The 20,345-nt window shown below is 42.9% G+C and overlaps 1 protein-coding gene across 7 annotated transcripts in view; it reads left to right on the top strand.

The window, feature by feature from the left end:
* AAK1 (AP2 associated kinase 1) overlaps window positions 1-20,345 on the top strand; it is a 101,373-nt gene that overhangs the window by 21,084 nt on the left and 59,944 nt on the right. For all 7 annotated transcript variants that reach the window (XR_003096081.1, XR_003096080.1, XR_003096079.1 and 4 more), the window contains exons 3-5: window positions 14,932-15,050; window positions 16,996-17,104; window positions 19,766-19,908. Coding sequence is in view for 4 of the 7 variants with exons in the window: in XM_025214629.1 (XP_025070414.1) it covers window positions 14,932-15,050; window positions 16,996-17,104; window positions 19,766-19,908 (371 nt within the window). In the remaining 3 variants the exon portion in view is untranslated. The remainder of the gene's footprint in view (window positions 1-14,931; window positions 15,051-16,995; window positions 17,105-19,765; window positions 19,909-20,345) is intronic.

Below are 20,345 nucleotides of genomic sequence, written 5' to 3'. Positions count from 1 at the left end.
AGATGTTCTGCATAATAATTTAATTGCATTTGGATGGTGGTGCTCCTGCATTTTTAACTACCCTGATGACCCTGAAGTTGATAGATTGGTTTGGCAGCAGAGTGCATGTGTTGGGATGAAATGGGTTTTGCACTGGTATTTAACCCTTGAAGCTGCCCTGCAAAATCCAGTAGTCTTGGTTCAGAGATGATACCTTTCATTAGACCAACTAAGAAATTGCAAAAAAATTATCTTTTTATGCAAGCTTTCCGGCACATGTGCCCTCCTGCAAAATCCAGTGTACTTTTGGCGTTGTCTGGTGTAAAAAGCATAGGTCCCCCTGTTTTTAGACTGTCCCATCCTGAGCCACTTCCCAAGTTGTTACATTTGCTGCTGCAGTCCCTGCTGTGCTGCAAAGTGTCCCTCTTTGGCTGACCTCTCCTTTTTTCCTGGAAGGTGACTGGGGGGCCACACACAATCAGGAATTGTATCGGCAGCATGCAGCCAACTTTCTCAAAACAAGGCTAAGTTGGGTTCACCCTGTTATCTGTACTCTTTGCACAGCTAGCTATAGCTGCGACTGCTCCCAAGATCTCCATGCTCTTTATTTGGCCTAACCATTCTACTCTTACCTGTGTAAAATAGCCCTCTGCTATGGGCTAATCAACAGTGAATGGTAAGTTCTTCCACAGACAGAAACCAGATATGATCCTCCCCTCTCACCCCCAGCATCGGATACATGAATGAGATTTTTTCTTGTCTGTAAAATTAAAAGACAAAACCAAAGAGTGAGCAGGCTGTGTACAAGATTTTCTCCTAACTGATAGCAATTTGAGCTCGCTTACAGCACTGTCCTTGCACTTCATGCTTAAAGTCACAATACATAAAAAACAGCCTTGTACCAATAAAGCTGCATGAAACAACAGCTGAATAAGCAATTGAGCAATAAGGCATCATGACAGCATTGGTAGATAGGGGGTCTTTTTAAGGTCTCCTCTCTCTTTTTTTCCCCATGAACAGCATTCTGCTACCATGGCTAAAAGTAAGCTGAAAGACACAGTGCAAAATTATTCAAAAGAAACTATTTAAATATTGTAGAAACCGTTTTCCTCGCTAACTCGTGGCGTTATTGGTCTAAACACACAAAACAGTGTATAATTGCAGGGAAACTACTTGAGTCTGGTTTCACTGTCTGAGTTGCTGGGGGAAAGCAAAACATGGAATGGGAAAAGGAAGGCAAGTTAAGATGGTGTACTTTAGTTTGGTCTATATGGAAAAGTTGGACTAGGGCCTGCATACATGACACTTTTTTACGCAGGTATAATTCTTACCTGATTTTTATGCTGTACCCTGGGCATCAGAGCAGATTGCTATTACTGCATGCTGCCACACGATGGCTAGGGAGCAGGTAATAAATAGGTTGTGTACTTTGACCATAGGGCTAACCCAATATTGCTGTGTATGTATGTAGACCAGTATAACTTGCACAATGCAAATTTAACTCATGGTAGTTTTATACCAAATTCAGGCAGGTGGTGCTGGCATAAAGCTGTATGTCATGTGTCTGCTCGTTTTCTGGCTTTGGTTTTTACACTGGTGTGCAGGTGCGTCTGTCTAGGACTTGGTTTAACAAACTGCTATATTTTACAAAAGCCAGAGAAATCTTTTTCATGTTGAAAAAGGTTTAGATTACTGTCAACTTTGAGTTCTCTGTGTGTGTGTGGTGTTTTTGTTGTTGTTTTTTTTTTTTTGGGGGGGGGGGGGGTTGTGTGTGTTTGTTTTTTCTAGTTGCTGAACCAGGTGTGCTTCCCAAGCAGTGGAGCTGCTACATTAAGAGCAGCTACTATTGATTTGTTATAACCCTTTGACACTGATTTTATTTATAATGGGTATTTAAAATACAGGAAACCACTCTATGGCCCTTTGAAAGGATTTTACTCTAGAGTATACTGTGGGGGGCAGTCTATAGATTATCATCCTCATGCTTCTCAAGTAGAAAGAGACTCTCATTACATTAGAGCTGTAATCTTTTTCCATGAAACAATTTGGTTGTATCCAGTGTTGGGTAATTGAGTTCCATTGCTACTAAAGTGTTTCATTGGACTGTTGTTGTAGCAGATCTATTATTCAGCATCACAGGAAATCCCTAGGTTTTCCATTTCAACTATTTGTAGCAATATTAAAAAAAAAAATAGTGTATAATACAGTAGATTTAAACTCTCTCAAGTTTCGGAGGTACCGCATCCTTTTTTTTTTCTTCTGGTACTGATCCTCAGGATTATTGCTTTTATTTTAATGCCTCCAGTCAAAAGGTTTTTGTTTTCTTTGAAAATGCATGTGAGCATTAGTATTCCTGTTACATAGATGAGACTTGTAAAGTGACTTGACAAAGGTCATGTGGTAAGTTAGTAGCAGACAGTGGCATAGTACTCGGGCCTTCAACTCCAAAGCCCTGCATCTGCAGTCGAAAGACTAAAACAAGCCTTTCAAGGGTAAGGTTGCTAACATGAGAGGCATGATACTGAATGTGCCCTTTCCAGCATGCAGGTGTGTTAGGTTGGCTTCCCAGGTAAGGCTGTTACGAGGTTTGGGAAAGGAGATGCATTAGCCCGTTTCCTGCTGCCATAGCAGTAGTTGGCAAGTGTGGGTATGTGGGTGCAGAAGGCTTTAGTCATTTGGCATGACTCGCGTAGCCACTGCCCATTTCAAACTGACATGATTGTGAAATACTGAGTGTACACTTCAGGATTCATTAGCACTAAGTGTGTTGTGTTGTGTTTTTGTTCATACGACCTTACAATGACAGTTATGCTTTAGCTTTTTCCAAGAAGCCTGAGGGAATTTAGATACTTCTTCTGTTAGTTTTAATGGAAGAAGCTAACTAGATGACCTCCTGATGTCCCTTCCAACCGTAAGGGCATCTTTACACTGCTCTGGGGTGGAGCAGGTTGGGGGGAGCTTTTAATTAGAGAGGGTCAAAGAACCACTCTAAAGCGCCCGTGGCATTGCGTGTATTCAGGGTCCTGTGCTTCAAAATGGCAGGAGGGCGCTTTAATTAAAAGCTTGTTTGTTAACCTTTAGTTAAAGTGCCCCTGCCATCATTTTGAAGTGCAGGGATGCTGAATGCACGTGACACGGAGGCTGCTGGAGCATACAAATTAGCAAGCGCCCTAATTTTCTATGATTTTATTATTGTGAGAGGCTGAATCCCCTCGGCTTTGAATTCTTCACTCTTATCTTTTCCCAGATTGGTATGTGGCTCACTCAGAATCACTTCAACACCAGGCCCATGAGCAAGGAGCACGTGGAGTTCATGTTTGAGTCCTGGTCCTGAACAGAATTTTTTTCTTGCCCTGTTCCCTCTGCTGCTGACAGGCTTGATTGTAATGCCTCCTTTGCATTTGCAGTCCAGGCCTTTCTCACCTCTTTGCTTTACCTTCCAGTGATGGAGTAATATCCACCTGGCAGTACAATGGATGTGTCCAGTCATGCACTTTCCTTGCCATAAACTTTCTCAGTTGTAAGAGGACCTCTCAGCCACCTCATTTCCTTGGGAACACAAGAAGATCTTCAAGTGATCTTGGCTGACTAGGAGCCCCGCAGATCCGATCTGGAATGCATGTTTTGTTTCGGTTGGCAATATCTGACCTTGCAATGGATGGTCACAGCAATTGAGTAGGTGGTCACTCTAAGTACAGCTGAATGGCTCTGCAATCTGTACCTACAGTTAATGCTTTTTTTTTTTTAAACTTCTTTCTCCCTCCCACCTCCCCCCAGCTCCCTCTTCTTCTTTGATCAATAGCTTGTTCCTTAAATTGAGCTAATTTGGACTTCGGTCTGCTGTGCTATGGCAGCTGGTCATGGGTGACTAGGAGAAAATTACAAATGGGTTGTGCTCTGCATCTCTGGTGATTGAAAAGCTATCTAAATGACATCTGCAGAGGCTGCCCTCCAGTGATTTTTGTCTTTATTTATACAAAATAATGTCATTTCTGTGAAAAGGGCATGTCCGCAGTGGTTGACTTTATTTTATTGCTCTAATTGTGTAGTTCTTTTCCTTGAGCTTAAAATAAAACAATTGAGACAATCCTACCTTGTTTGGATCATAAACCCTTTGTATTAAATAAAACGAACCCTTTGTATTCACGCAGTTGTGGGGTAACTTTCAGGCTTTGGTTTTTTTGCTGTGAGTGGAGTCTCAAGTGCAGTTCCAAGTGAGGTGAGATTTATTGCTCTCTGCAGGGATGCGGCTCTACCCCAAATGGACTTTCCTTGAGGTCTTGCTTTATCTCTTTAGGGCCAGTGAGGGACCAAGGGGAAGAACAAACCTAGTAACAGTAATGGCTTAAAAGCTAACAGGTGCTGCTTTAAAGTTACATTATAAGAAACCATCTATTTATGCTCAAGAGTTCAGCTCTGCCATAAAATTGCTCTGACCTTTCATCTCTCCAGGCTTCTGTTTTTCCCTTTGCTGTTTCATGTGTTTACGCTGTAAAACCTTGTGGGCAAGGACTGACTTACACTGTGGGCTTGGACAGTGCCTAGTAAGCTGTAGCCCTGATCTCAGGAGGAGGCCTCTTGGCATGAGTGTAGCGCAATAAATAAGTAATAGTTTCTCTTCAAAATGTGCAGCATTGATGTGAGGCCTGTATTGGGTATCTTGTGGCCCAAATCTAGATGTGTGACTAGGCTTTCTAGATCATACACGTTCTGATGAGCAGTTGTTCGGTCTAGGTGTAAGCAGTCCCTTGCAGTATTTGTAACTTAATCATTGTGGCATTGTGCTAATGCTTACAAAGCAAGTAGTGAAATGGGATGACCTGTCTTCCTCTTGAATTGCTGTGCGTTTTCTAATTTCAAAGAGTGTAAATGATGAAAAATTAAAATGGGAGAGGTTTGATAGTCTTTCAGCTTTGCTACCATCAGGATGGAATGAATGGGGAAGAAAAGAGACTGCCTTGAAACAGAACTCACTCTTATGCAGTCTTTTCAAGCTTTTAAAATAAAGCCAAATGTAAGTCTGGCCCCTAGTGGCTGTAGCCAGTAGCTGCAATACCTGCTGGGATTTTGGGGGAGAGGCTCAGAAAAGTGAGCTGTTGCTTTTCCTACTGTGATCTGGAAGTCGTTCTGATACATGGCCTTGCCTGCTAAAAGGGCTGGGAACACAGTGGCTGTGCTTGAGAAAGGTCAGCTGGGAGCTTGCAGGTAAACTCTCTGGATTCTGCGTCTGGGAGACTGCCTTACTCACCATGAAATGCTGTTGTAGTCGTTGGCTGTTAGAAAGAGGGGGCTGGCAGAATGGGCTCTGTTCGGGCCCTGTATCCGTTTGTGGTCTTCAATTAGTCTCTAAGACATGCTTCCGGACCCATTTCCTCCAGGAGGAGCTTGGTGGTGGGTCGTGACTGTGTCAGATTTGGGGATCCTGCAGAAGAAATGAATTGGCCTCTGGTTGGTGCTGGGTTCTTTGGTTTGCCTGGAATGAGGAAGCAGTGGATTGGGGAGGGGTGGGGAGGGTCATCTGCATTGCTTTATCCATGTGACGGCTGATGTCGCCAAGAATCTGCCCCCTGGGTTCTGTTCCTGTCTCTGCCACTGACTCCGGTGACCCTGAACAAAACGCTTAAGTGACCTGGTCTTTCAAGCCATTTCAGCAACTTTGTCCCTGGGCTGTTGTGAGGCTTAAAAGTTACACACTTGGAAAGTTTAAAAGCTACCAGATGTGGAAAGTTGTAATTCTGAGGTAATGTGACAGCCAGGACAAAGATGATACTGTGGAGGTTGCAAGGAGGTAAAAGTGTTGATACAGAGAAGAAATGAGGGACCAACCAGTAGAAACAGAACAGCTGACATTCACTGAAATTATTTGAAGAGTGCCCATAAACAGACATTAGAAGCAATTATTCCCAAATTAAAGCAAACTTGTATTGCAGGCAAGTCCTATTAATGAATTAAAAATACAGAGGGCAAATACTCAGTTGCAACCTGAGTATGCTGGCCTCTAACACACTATTTGCAATAGGGAATCCATATTTTTAGTTAAGTCCTAGACCTCAGCAACATCATCTAGCTTTTCTCATGCTCTTTTTCACCAAGGTGAGTTTTCCACTAATAAACGCTAATGCTTTCTTGCACTTAAGAGCTCATCTTCTGGAAGTCCCAGGCCCCTGAGTTTCCAGTTTTTCAAATAAAGTAAAGGATTTAAAACCACTTAAGAAAACTTATCTAGCTTTTGCTTTGAGGCTTAACCCAGATGGTGCTCCAAAACTTAAAGATCCCACAGGTAGGTATTACAAAGAGTCTGTTTGTGTGGGACTGCCTCTCTCACTGACCATTTTTGCTAAAGGAAATGCTTTAAAAAAAGAAAATCGGGTGTTGGGGCGCAGTGTTCTAAGTGGGAGAGACTGCAGCACTGGAATTGCCTTCCTAAATACTGGAAATGTCTTCAACAGTGTCCAGAACTAGTAGCTGTCACAAAGTGGATATAATCCTTAAGTAGACAGCAGTGTGAGAAGTTTTTTCCTTGTGAGAGGAGGGTTACTTCTGACTCCTTTAATGTGGGGTATGCTCTGTATCATGAGGATGATGTCCTTAAAATGGTTGATCACCTGACCAGAGCAGCCCTGGATGTTCATGTCTCATTCTCACTGCTGTGAAGTTCTGAATGACCAAAGTGACATAGCATATAATATCAGTGCTGCGATACCCTGGGCTGTAGTGTGCCCTCTACCCCCATGTAAATCAGCAAGAGCACAGGATGCTCAGCATCTTTAAAAGTAAGGCCACATGGTTCTAATTTTCCTACAAGAAGACTCTGCGAAGTCCTTTGGAAATATCTTGAAGTACTTAGGTTGTGCTGGCTGCTATCCAACAGCTCTGTTAGCTTGACTCCCTGAGTCTGCTCTGCTGAACAACAGTCCCTCAATCTATGCAGTTCTCTGTAGTTTGAAGTTGTCAATCTGGGCTGCCCATGGAGGTTGGATATGCATCTAGCTGGGGTCATTTAGACCCAGCACTCTGCTCAATGATCTATTGAGGTCCCTTCCGACCCTAACATCTATGAATACCTTATTTCCACGCCAGCCCTGAGTATCTTGCTGAAAAGTGTGAACTGGCTTTGCTATCCGCTACTTCCTGAAAAGCCAGCCCAAAACTTCTAAAAGTATAGCTCCTGGAGGGGACTACATTTGTAGCATTAAACTGAATTATTGGGCACAGTCACCAATAAAAAGTAGACTGTGTATCAAGTATATTTCCTAGTAACCTTTTATGCACATCAACTCCTAACCTTAAAATGATAGTCCTGTGTTATGATAGCTGTCTTCCTTGCTTAAATGGCGAGATTTGTATAAATGCTCTTTTCTTTAGCAAGACATGCCATAGCAGCAGCAGTTGCTGCAGGTAACAAAATGGGATGCCAGTGTTTTGATCTCTGGTAAAGAATAAATTAGCAGAGTGGACTTTTACTGCATAACAGAGTAGAACTCCCAGTCAACACCTCTTCTCTAGACCTCTAGCGAAGCTTATTTATATCTATATCCATCTCCTGCTCCAGAACAAGTAGCGCCAGACTAGGTCTGCCATTGAGAAGCTGTTCAGGGAAAACCAGAGTAGTGGTGGGAGAGGTGGTAGGCAAGGGATGACTGGCACTCTTCTGTAGGTGATGAACCTGTGTCCTTGTGTCGGGTTTGTCAGTACCAGGTACTGGAGCCAGTTTTGGAATTAAAACATTGAAACAAACATCCTGATCCCATCTAATAATTAAAGGGACAAAGCTCATCTTGTAAAATCAGGTCCATTTTCTGCTGCTGTCCTATCCTAATTCCAGACAGGCTTTTTTTTTTATATGGCATTTATGAAGGAAGAATGCCATTAAATAATGATGGTAGGGTCTTTTTCTTCTCGAGAATATGGATTGTGACAGTGGTCCTTGTCGTAGATGGCTGCGTGTCTGTGATTAGTGTGGTGGTTTATCTACTTGCCTATTTGCCTGGCTAAATAAATAGCTTCTCTTTAATGTCTTAACCTACAAACATCTTCTGTAGTGTTTCTTGCACTGGGTGGATGTCCTGTATTGGAAGATGAAATGGCTTTTTGGTCATTAAGAACACACAGAAGCTCACTGTTAACTCAGCTCTTAGGATGTGGCAGATTTAACTTCTCTTGCACAGGGGCTTGCTTTATTGAACAAAACACAGCTAACTGTAGAGGCATTCTTTGGTTATACAACCTCTTCACGGATGGAACTGGCAGTAATGAGCTGAAAAAAGCAAGCAAACCATCTAACGTTCAAACAAACAAACAAACAAAAAAAGTTGGGTTTTAGTTTCAGAAGGCTGCTGATGTCCCTGTGAGTTCCTGGCACTTGAATACCACAGTGATTATTTCAGCAGAAACGCATCCACAGAGCTTCATGTCACCTTGGACTGGGCTGACGTCCAGAGCTGCATAGGCAGCGTCTTGAAAGGAGGAGGATCCCTGTGGTGGCTCTGATTGCTGTCTGTCACATGGGGATAGACAAGTTGTAGTTCTACCAAAAAGGCTGTAGTATATAAAAGGGGGTAGCTTGATTATTTTTCCCCACCTTCCCTCCTGTTCTATCTTCCTGAGCACCCACTGCTTCTGTTTGAAAGTCAATTTGGACCTGTGAGGGTTCAGCATCTCTGAACATCAGTCCATATGCCTTGCTAAATAAGCTTTGATTTAGAGTTCCTAGGGGAATTGTACTAAAGCCATTCGCTTAAGGCATTTCGAGGGGGAAAGAGGGCAGTGGGAAAGCCAACAGCTGCATTTTGGGGTGTGTAGCCTCTCCAGGAGATCTGTGACCTTACTATGCTACAGGCTCCTCTTCTGCATCAGCCTGCCTTTAAGGATAGTCCTGACTCACTAGGCATCTACTTCATCTGGAAGCAAGGGCCTAGCTTCCTCTGTAATAGGGTTGAGCTCTTAATGCAACTTGACCACAGCTGGCATTGTGGGTGATCCATGCAAAACCAGACCCTGAATGCTCAAGGAGTTTGTTGATGTCATGTTTCACAGTTTCCTATACCTAAGGCTCTCACCTGTGCTGCATCCCAGTGTTGTATGTCTCTCTCTCCATTTCCATGCTCTGCCTGCTATGTTCAGGGTGGTGGCAGTCAGGCGAGTTTTGATCAGATCTCCAGTTTGTTTTCCTGGACCTTTGATCAAGATTAGCAGGCAATTCTACTCTGCTGTAGGGCAAGCAGCCCTGAAACCAAGGCTGGGAGAAATGCCTCGCAACAGGAAAGCTGGCAAGTCTTTAGTTTATCAGAAACTGAGATTATGGAGCAAGTCCCTTCATGGTGGAGAAAGGTACCAGATACTCTGTTTCTTATCGTAAAAGAAAAAGGCAGCAGGAGTTAATTCCAAACAAAGTCACAGCAGAAAATAAGACTTGTATTCTGAACAGTGAGGGCTATTTAAGCACTGAAACGGAGCAAAATTTGTGACTTCTCAGTTTCTTTCTGCCTTCTTACTTAAGTCGGCCACCACAGGGTTCAGGAAGGGGTTAGTGGGTGAAATTTTCTGATCTGGATTTCTACAGTAGATCAGAGTAGATGATACTATGGTTCCATTCTGGCCCTAAAACACATGGACACAGGGGCCTTTGTATGCTCCTTGTCTGACCGAAAACATAATTAGGTGTAGCTTTATATAAGGCTGCTTGGCACCCTCACTAAACCAACCCTTGTTTTTCTGTTGAAGCTGCTTGCCACTCTCATGAGTTACAGCGTCATCCTTCAATTTGACTCCAAGAGAATTAATACTACAGTAACCTGGTTGGAAGGTATGTTTGCATAGACAAAGAGTTTCAATTCTTTTAAATAGCTTATCTTTGCAGTGATGTCAGTTGGAGTTCACAGCAGCGGAAGCTAATTTGTAGAGAAAAAAAGGATTAAGTTCTCCTGCACATCTTGTAAGCACTGCTATATGAACAGCCTTGACCCTATTTCTCTGACTAGGAGCAGGTCGAGGCATTTCTATCCTTCAAAGGCAACACACATTGCTCCATGCAAAGAGGGGGTGGGTGGGTGGGTGGGTGGGTGTGTGTGTGTGTGTGTGATGCTAACTCAACTTTCTCTATTACCACATCAACAAGTGTTGACTTCTTCAGTGAATTCAGAATGCAATCTGCTCCCATTTAAAAATGGAGGTCAATCTAGTTTTACTTCTCTGCTGCATAGGTTGTGCTTTTCCTTGGCTATTTGGGTTCTGTCTAACGTAGTGTGATGGGCATAAATGTGCATCGAGTTCCAGGAATGACTTTGTTAATGGACACAGCAGTGTCGAGATGTAATTGAGTTATAATGGGACTAGAGCATTTTGCTTTTGAAGAACACTGTTGAGGCAAAATGTTAATAGCTAGTTTTTTTGGGAAGTACCTTTCCCCTTCAGCAGAACCATCCATGTCTAGAGGGAGATTGTCCTAGATGTAACAATCTTTTTTTGCTGCGGTAGCCCCATCTCTTTTTGGCTTCCAGATGTAATTGCTGGGATCTGATGTGAAGGGAGATACAGCAGTTTTATTATTTACAGGCCTTGCAGGAGGAGATGTGGGCATAGAAGTTAACTTTTAGTTGTGGGTTGGTTTTGCAGCTGTTTGTTGAGGTTTTTCTGCTAATAATAATAATTACAGTTGTAGACAGTTCTGATAATTGTTCAGACAGGACCTGAAGTCCCTTGAACTGGTCTCAGGCTATTCATCTGGCCTGCGGGGCCAGATGAATTTGACACCCTGGGCCTAGGATGTCCATGAACGGTTTAGAGAAGGCAGACCAGACTTTCCCGTTTTTACCCTTTTTGTGATGAAAGAACCCAAGTGCCTTCAGTGGAGTTGAAAAACAGGAATTTTTCCATGAATAAATCCTGTCTTTACACTTGTCACAACCAAATTAAGTAGTGCCCATGTCACAAACAAGTAAAACCATTCAAAACAGTTTTTTCCTGTACTAGGTTAACTAAGGGTTAACAATAATGATAGTAACAGTTTTTTTGCTGCGCATGTCAAAAAGAGATTTATAACTGCGACACTAACTAGAAATGAAACTTAGCCTTCTGTGCTGTACATAAATCATTATAATTGGTCAAAGAAAACAAGGAGTGACCCTGTGATAACACCTAGCAAAAAACCGCTATAATAATTGGTGATTCTAATTAAATTTATGACGTGGCGAAAAGCAATTGGCTAGTACACAAACAAAACCCCGCTGCATTTCTGTGTAGTCGGAGGAAGAGCGACTCCGTATACACCTGGAGACCTCTGACATAGGTGTTAGAGAAAACCGGCAATTTGATCACTTGCCAGTTCGTCCCCCCGTCTTCGACCTTCTCAGACGTAATCGACGACCCCGACCCGACAATTCTGCCCGACCAGTTTTGCGAACTGATTTACTTATGCAGACCGACCTGCGAAGCCTAAGCTGTAACTAACCAAGTATCTTTAACCTCCGTCTTTCACCACCTTGATGGAGTAAGTAAATAATCTTGCTTTGCAACCGATAAGCGTCCGCCTAATTAATTCCACTCCATGCGTCACAAGTACCCGCCTGATGGACCCTTAACTGCCTGGGTAGGAGTCAGGGAGAGCTGCTGGCTGGCTGCCCTGGGTCCCAACAACACTATGCATCCTTACCTTGTTCCCATGTGAGGCCAAGAGCTTTACGGCAACAAGGGCAGCCCAAAAAAGGAAAGGGGTTAACTCCAGTGTGGTGAAGAGAGGATTGAAACCCTCATGTTGTTCACCATAAGCATCCCTGAGTTGCCAGGGGGAAGAAGAAACGTGTCTGTGTGGACTGGAGGTCTCTGGCTGCAGCATTCTTTCATCTTCCTTTACTGGATCTGCTGATTCAAGACAGGAGGCTGACTTGGAGATGCAGTGCCCACCCTATTTTTATATGCTTTTGAAAAACACTTTTCAGGGATAGCCAAACTGGTCTTGTCCATCCTGCCAACAATTTCTTGTGGTTTAGATGGGGCCTGGTGGGAAGCTAGACTCCTCCAAAGCTACATGAGCTGGTTAATGTTTCACTGCCTTCCCAAGGTACTCCTTCTCTGAACTTAGCTATACTTAATGCAGCTGAGGTTTGTAAGCGATCCCAGACGAAGATGAATATTTCACGAAGACCCCGTGTAAGTGCTCTGTCTCTCTTTGTTTCCACAAACCGTTTGAAAGCTCTGTAAAGAAGAGACCCTTGCTGTTAAATATGCTAAATGGATGGCAAATTCCTTTCTCCTACTTTTTGCAAGGCTTTGGGGTGTTTGCTCTAGGTTTCTCTTCTTTCCTTCACCCCTTGCAAATAAATTAACAGCTCTGGAGTCTGAATAGGGAAGACTTGTGCCATACTTGCTTCTTAACCCTAAAAATACTACTTGCTTGTGGCCAGTGACTGACCATCTTTTATGGGCAGGTAAACTTTCCTTAGGGATTTTTTTGTTTTGTTTTGTTTTTCTTCTGGTAATGTGGTACAAAAGAACAGTCTAAGTGATTTGCTGGGCTTTGTAGATGAAATGTCTATGGTGGTATTGGACAAGAAGCAATGTGCTTTCAGAGCTCGTAGAATTCATGGTTCTTTTGGAGCGTAGGTTGCCTTCTGTGTTCAAATGATAAATTTTGATTGTTTCTTCCTGTAAGGCTCCATAGCAGCAGTGGGGCAATTCGGACTCTAACTCCAGTTCATGAGTTGAAGTGTGTCCTCTTTCCTTGGGTGTCTACGCTACTGACTCCTTCGCTGCTTTACCTACCCTAATAGTGCAGGATAGGAGGATGTCATCGTGGTGACCTTTCATGAAAGGCCTGGTTTTCCATGTTTTAGGGGGTGTAGGTTGTAGCTGTGTTGGTCTAAGGACATAGGCAGACAAGGTTCTTTGAGTTGGTCTAATAAAAGATACTGGATTTACTCAAAGAACCCTGTCTCTCTCTGGTCTAGCATTTGAATGGGATCAGGCATGTACATGCAGAGTGGGGTGGGCTGTTGAGAACATGCCTGATGACTAGTTTATTAATAAGCTGCTCATGATGTTGAAAATGTCTTCTGAGACCTGCAGTAGTCAGTCCAAAATACTGTTTACGGAGCCTGTTGCTGAAAACCACATTTCTGCTGGTTCTTTCTGACTCTGTGGCCAGATATCAACCTAAACTATAGACCACAAGATGTGAGCATTGAGCTCGGTGATGGCCTCTTATGATGTGCTGAAAACAGTCTCTTCTGCACATTGTCCCTGCTGTGAACTGAGCCGAGGGGCCAGAGTGAGAGAGACTATGTTGCCTAAATCCTCCTTGCATGTGCAAGCCTGTCTTCAAAGGGCCGTGTAGCACCCAGAAAAGAAGTGATAGTGAGAAAACAGCCTTATTTCTCCAAATGCTCCATTTGGCCTTATTGCAGTAGGAATTACTTTGGTTCCCACCCACCCACACATCTTAAGTGAAAATAAACTCTACTTTTTGGGGGATTACGCTCCCAAATTTTGTACAGCATAGCTATGGTAACATGCAGGAATGTTTTAAGTAATGGCTTGGGAATTTCCTCTACAGGCTGTACTACACCAGGGAATGTTTTTAAGTGCTCATGCATGTTCTCTGCTTAGCACTTCCACTTATGTGATATAATGATAACAACAGGTTTGCTGCCTTCCCACAGCCTGCTTCCAGAGAATTTGAAAAAGAAATGGTGTGAGCATGTAATAATTGGTGTCAGTAACAATAATAATGCATTATGATGGAAGGGTGAGATGATCTTGGGGGGTTAAGGGACTGGATTTGGATGCGGAGTTGGGTTCAGTTCTCAGTCCCTCTGATATATTGCACAAGTTGCTTCATCTCGGAGAGCCTGAGAGACAGTGACTAGTTTGAAATCACGCGGGGATTCTGTCACTGGGCAGGGAGTTGAGCCTGTATCTCCTGAGCCCCAGGTATTTGCCCTCACTGAGTCAACCTTCCTCCTTTTCCCCACTTTGCCTATTTGGATCCTAGTTTTTTGAGACGTAAATGGTTTCTTGCTAAGGTGAGTACTGTGCCTAGCACAGTGGGGCTCTGATCTCTTTTGGGGCCTCCGGGCATGCCTGGAGCACACGGTAACCATCTGAACTGGTCCCTCGGATATGTTACAGCACTTGCTTCCTTTAAACTGCTTTTGCTTGAAGACTGAAAATGATCCTGCTGTTAGGGTGTCAGGTTGAGCAGGCTGCTGCTGCTGCTGTTATTTTTTTAAGAGAACACTTTGGGAGAATCTCCTCCAAATTAATTTTCATCTCTCAAAGTCAAGATATTGTCTCAGATTCCTAATCACCTCCATCCTATTTCTCACTTGCAGGGCTGGCCAGAAATTGCCTCCTTTTTAATTTCTGAACATTGATGGTAAATATGGAAAGGCCAGACAATGAAAGTACTTGTCAGGAGCAATACAGTTGAGCAGTGCTCAGGAGTTGGCTTTGTGTTCTTGTGTGAATCTGGGTTCTAATACAGTTTGCTAAAGTCAGTGCTTCAGTAGCTGCCAGTGCTCTCAACTTCCATCGTTCAGCAAAGGCTGAGGTATATTTTGTCTTCCTGATTTCTGTGGAAGGCAATGTTGCTGTCTTGTTTTCCAGATTTCTTTGTCATAATGGAAACAAATGGAGCAATAAGAGACAATGTGGCAGCCTAAAGTAACTTGCATAATGGCTTGTTACTATTGATATGTTCCTTCTCAACTTTGATTTCTCTAATTGAGAATTTGCCCCTCCAGACCCTTAATTTCACTGAAGTAACCACATAACAGATGAAAGCTGCGGTGCTGGGCTGCTCAGATATGTGCTCATTGTTGCTCTGATGGTAGCTGCTGAATGCCCTCCTCGCTCTGCCCATGCTGTGAAAGCAGCCAGAAGTAAAGTGACAAGGCTCGGAAGTAAAGATCAAGGAGTTTCTTTGTTACTGAATAAGACGTTTCACATCTTCTGCAGGTGGATTTGCGATCGTATTTCTTGTGAGGACTAACAATGGGATGAAATGTGCTTTGAAACGAATGTACGTCAACAACGAACACGATCTGCAGGTCTGCAAAAGAGAGATTCAGATCATGGTAAGTCATGCTGTCAAACTACGGGTCCAGAAACATTAAAGAGCTGGCATGTATCCGTATTTAAGACTTCATACAACAGCTTGTCCTTTGTGGGTATGAACTTTTACAGTTGCAAACTCTATATCTCTCCCAGTGTTGGGTGGATTTGCTGACAACCCCAATTTTTGGAGCCATGGTGTGAATGTCAGTATTACTTTTACTGAAGTAAGTTTCTAGCCCTCCCATTTGAGAGAAAAACATGGAAATACGAACTTTAACCATATCGGAGAACAAAAAATTAAAAATAAACCAAAAATATTCCTAAAGTTACATGATTTTTAAATTAATCTCCTGATTGGGAGGGGAGGGACTTAAAATAAGTAGACAACCTTGATGGGAGAGTGGTAGTACTGAGTTAAGTAGCATTAAACCTGAGCAGTGTTTGAGTGAAAGATCTATAAGACTTTCTGAATTTTTTTTTTTTTAATCTGAACAGGCTCCGCCCTTGTTTTGGAGTGAAGACTGTGAATACCGATGAGGATGTTGAGTAAAAATGCGTACATTGTGCAGCCATTGACAGGGCTTTTAGAAAAAGAACTGATTATAGTAATGGTCTCAAGATGTCTCTCTGGGATGTCAAAAGAAATTGAGCCATGTTTCAGGCCAGTTGCAAGCCTAATTTGAATAATTTGTGTGGATGGTCAGGGCTAGTCTTAAGGTTCTGCATCTGATCCTGATTTCAACTTGGTGTTCATTCATGTTGCCATTTTTAAAGGCTTTTTCCTTGCAGCTGCTCTAAAAGTTCACATCAAACACAACTTTATCCCCTGGAGAATGTAGAAACTGATTGCAGCCTTTTGAAAGAAGACATGTATGATGAAATCCCTTACCTGTAGTTACTACAGGTCTTCTGGTGTTGCATGAACCTTGCACATCTGAATGTAGTTGTCTGGATATTGGCTACAGAGAATTAGCTACGGTTTTAAACTAAGGTTTGATCTGGCATCAAAGGCTTTCAGTTATGCCCAGAAAGAAGCTTGTTTTCCTGGGTTTGATATGGCCATGGCTCTCCTCTGCCTGGGAAACTCCGCTATCTGCACCATGTCATTTTGAAGCATGGCAAACTTGCAAGTTACTGAAAATCTCAAGTGTCAGGCACCAGGCACAGCCCCCTCCCTCCCCCCTCTCCCATATTCTGCCCTCCTTTATGCCTAGGTAAACTCAAGGAAGGCAGCAATGGCAAGTGAGGGTATAATTTGAGAACAACAGTTGCAGAGCTCAGATTGTGGAGAATTTTGATGACTGGTAACACTCTGAGGTGATGTTGTCCAGGGAATAGAGAACTCAGCTTGACTCTTGCATTCTGTTTGCAGAACTAGGAATTGGCAAGAAGTCTCTCTCTCCGTGTCTGTGGAATGTGTATGATACGGAAATACTGAGAAAAAATAAATGTAGGACTCCAAATATGTTTTACCTGCACTGCTCCACGGAGCAGATCTGCTTGCTTCTTTTAACATTGGCAGTTCTGTCCTGCGGGTGGCCAGAGGAGTTGGGGAGGAAGAGGAAATGCACCCTATACTATACATGGCCAGTGCTATAACGGTCTCCATCTCCCACAAGTGCAGAGAAGGGCATGTAACATAACAAGGTACTCCTGAGTAATGAAGGGACAAGCCATTCCCATGAACACATGCTTGAGCGAACTACACAGTCATTGTTTCAGGAGTCTGGGCCACTTACTATTTAAGGCCGCTTGCCCTAAATCAACCTGGGCAGGAAACCAACTGAGACTGTCCTGAAATGTTTCTAATTTCTGCATGATGATTAATCCAATGTGACTTGTTGCTTAACACAGCTGACTAGATAGCTGAAGCACTAGGAAGTCTGTGCTGCACAGATGACCCTGTTAAAGTGTAGCTGCTATATCTATGGATGTTTTGTGCTTTGAACATCTCTCTTCTTGCAGAGGGATCTATCTGGACACAAGAATATTGTTGGATACATCGATTCTAGTATAAATTCAGTGAGCAGTGGTGATGTGTGGGAAGTTCTGATTCTCATGGACTTTTGCCGAGGTAAGTGAGCTCAATATATTGCTGATTTTTGGACGATTTATTCTTGCAGGAAACTTGGTTTTCCTGCAGGAAAATATTTGTCGGCTCAGCCCTTCCTTAACATCCAGTGAATAATTCCCAGCCTAGGTGCTCAAGAATCCTGCATCAAGCTTAAGTGCAAAGAGACATAGAGGGTACATGAGAAGAAAGTGTGGCTGCCCAAAGAACTGCTAGCACCTCCTTCCATTAGCCAAGAAATTTGTAGGTCCCTACACTCCGTGGTTCTGACAGTACTGGTTTTCACTGACTGCTTCCACGTGGAATAAACGGTCTTAATTTTTCTTATTGCTGGTTTCAATCTCTGCATACCTCTGCTTGATCTGGGGATTTCTTGAGATGTCCCAAATCAATGTTCTTGAGCAAAAAAAATAATCTCTTCGCCCCTGTTCCCTGGTCTGCCAAGATGCTGACCAACAAAACCTTCCAGACGCAACTTAACAGCGAGGTTTTCCATCTGTTCAGAAGCTTTGATCTCTTTGTGAGGAGAATCGTTTGAAGATGTGGGATTTAGAAGTTGACTCATGCACTGTGTTCAGATGGGTCTCGCAGGAAGATGAGAGCACAGCATTAAGCAAAGAGGAATTGCACTGTGGAACCTGGTGGCCCCACAACTGAGTTTGTTGGAAGCAACTGATGGGGAATAAGTGTTATTGGCCTAGCCAACGGCTTCCCATCAGTGTCAAAGGGGCTTATAATAGTTCTTCAAACAGGCATAGCATATTCTCATGTGTAGTCAACTTCCTTCCATGTTTTATTTGGTACAGGATTTTTGACTGGCTTGGTTAGGAATAGTTCACTGAGGTGAAGGAAGGGTTGGGCCTATGAGGAGCTTTCCGAAAGGAAATATTGTTCTGCTTTCCTTCATGTATATTCCCAAAGCTTGTGGGGAGCGTTGTAGGGAAGAGGCCAGTCAAAGCCAATTATCCCTGTATCCCTCAGTCTATAAAAAATCATGCAGGTACCTCTGGGAGGCAGAAAGACCTCAGGCTTTCCAGCCGACCCCTGTGATTTATGCCTTGGTTCCTGAGAGGATAGTGTTGGCGTGGTTTCTAAGGCATCACCTCTCCTAACTGCACAATAGGGAAGTTTTAAGAGAGTTCTTTGTCAAGTATAGTACCTTAATGTTGCTACACTCTGAACAACCTAATAATTGGCTGATGAGCCTGTTGAGCACCAGTACTATTTCTGTTTTTTACTTTCAGTGTTTAGACTGAATCTGAAGCAGCTTTATGAAAGTCTATTCAGCTGGTTAGTGGACTCGTGCCCGGTTTGTAATAGGTGCTCAAAGGTTGCCCTGTGTTTGAGACCTTGATCCAAATGCCACATAATGCTCTGAAGGAGATTGAATTGAAACTGCCTAACTTAATCTCCTCTGGGTGGCTAAACAGTTCTAAACATTTTAGTTCAAATTTTATGAAAATATCAGATTTCCTGCTGTTGCTGCCTTCCTCCCTGGCAGAGATAGCAAATGATGTTGTTCATTCTGCCTTCATCAGTAGAGACTGTGCTCCAATGTAAGCACACAAATAGCCATGACATTTAGCATGGTTGCATAGTATACCTATGTTAGAGATGCTTTAATTCCTTCTAATATTCATACCTAAGTGATGCTGGTTTCCTTTTCTATAAGTTTTTTTTTTTTTTTTTTTTTTTTTTTTTTTTTTTTTTTTTTTTTTTTTTTTTTTATTTTTTTAAGAGGGTTTTTTGTTTTTTTTTTTTTTTTTTTTTTTTTTTTTTTTTTTTTTTTTTTTTTTTTTTTTTTTTTTTCTTGTTGTATTGAATTTTCCAAAGGGACTTTGAGTTTTTGGCTGCTTAAGCTGAGATGCCTGAAAATGGCTTTTTTTTTTTTTTTTTTTCCAGAGGGCATGTATACAAACTAAGCTGAGGCACCAACAATTGGTGCAAAAGATCACACAAGTCTTTTTTCTTAAGGCTCCCCTCTATACCAGTATTGTGAAGCAGGTGGTAGGAGCACAGATTTGGTTTTTTGGGGGGAGGTCTTTTACTCCTTCTCCTCAATCTAGCCTGCATGTACCAACAGGGTAACAAGCCATGTTGTAACCTAGGTATCGAAGAGTAAAACTGTTAGTTTGATCTGGCAAGAGTACTCTTATATTCCCAAGGGAAGAAAAGAACTTGGTTTAGGCAAAAATACGTTTGGACATCATCATTTTTACTTGGAGTACGTGAGGGCCTTGGAAGAAATTTCAGATCTTGGCAGGCTAAAATCTTCAAGCACTTTCCAAACCTGAATTATCATGTCAGGCTTTATGATAGGTACGCAAGGTGTTTGTTTTTACTGAGTGGGAGGGAAGTGAAGCCGAGATGTCTAAGTAGGATGCCAGAAGTCACAGAAGAGAAGAGAGGCTTTGTCTAGCCTGCAACTAGAACAGTAAAGCCCCACCTCTCTAAATACCGCTAAAACAAGGTGTATTGGTGTAGGCACTAGATCCTAGCTCCACTGCTTCCAGCTGGGGATGTCTTGTACGTTGAGTGCTGCTTAGATGCGTACTGAGCTGGTATCAACGTGGTTTAGGATGCTTTGGAGAACCTGACTTCCTGTGACCAGTGCATCTTGACTGCATCAGATCAGATTTAATTTTTGCCCTGCTTATCTTCCAGGGGGCCAAGTGGTGAATCTCATGAACCAGCACTTGCAGACTGGCTTCACGGAGAGTGAGGTCCTGCAAATCTTCTGCGATACCTGTGAAGCCGTAGCCAGACTGCACCAGTGTAAAACGCCAATTATTCACAGGGATCTAAAGGTAACTCCCAGAGACTGGTCGTAGAGGGTGGAGCTGTTTGGGTAGCTTATTCTGCTGTGAGCCTTTGGGAGTGAGGATTGTCTGTTCTCTGGACAGTGCCCAGCAGAGTGGGGCCCCACTCTGGACACTATTTTAAGGTTTCCGTTGTTAGTAGGCAGAAAAATGTGTTCAGGAATAAATTTGCCTGTTAAAGGAGAAAAAAATCCATTGCTTGCCAGATGTTTATTGATCTGTTTCAATAATGCAGCCCTTTGTGAATAAATATTTCCCCCCAAAATCTGCCAAAATTTAACCAGATAAATTATCCACAATGAATTCTAACCAGGAGCAATGGAGATCAGTGCATGGGCTCCACACTTCAGCCTGTCCCCTGAGTGCTTATGTAACACACTGTGAAAGACTATAGAATAGAAGTGGGGATTTTTGTAAAGGCTCCA

The sequence above is a fragment of the Alligator sinensis genome, unplaced genomic scaffold (assembly GCF_000455745.1).
Source record: "Alligator sinensis unplaced genomic scaffold, ASM45574v1 scaffold1030_1, whole genome shotgun sequence".
Lineage (NCBI taxonomy): Eukaryota > Metazoa > Chordata > Crocodylia > Alligatoridae > Alligator > Alligator sinensis.
The sequence above is the reverse complement of the archived record's forward strand: the minus strand, read 5'-3'. Positions and strand labels throughout refer to the sequence as shown.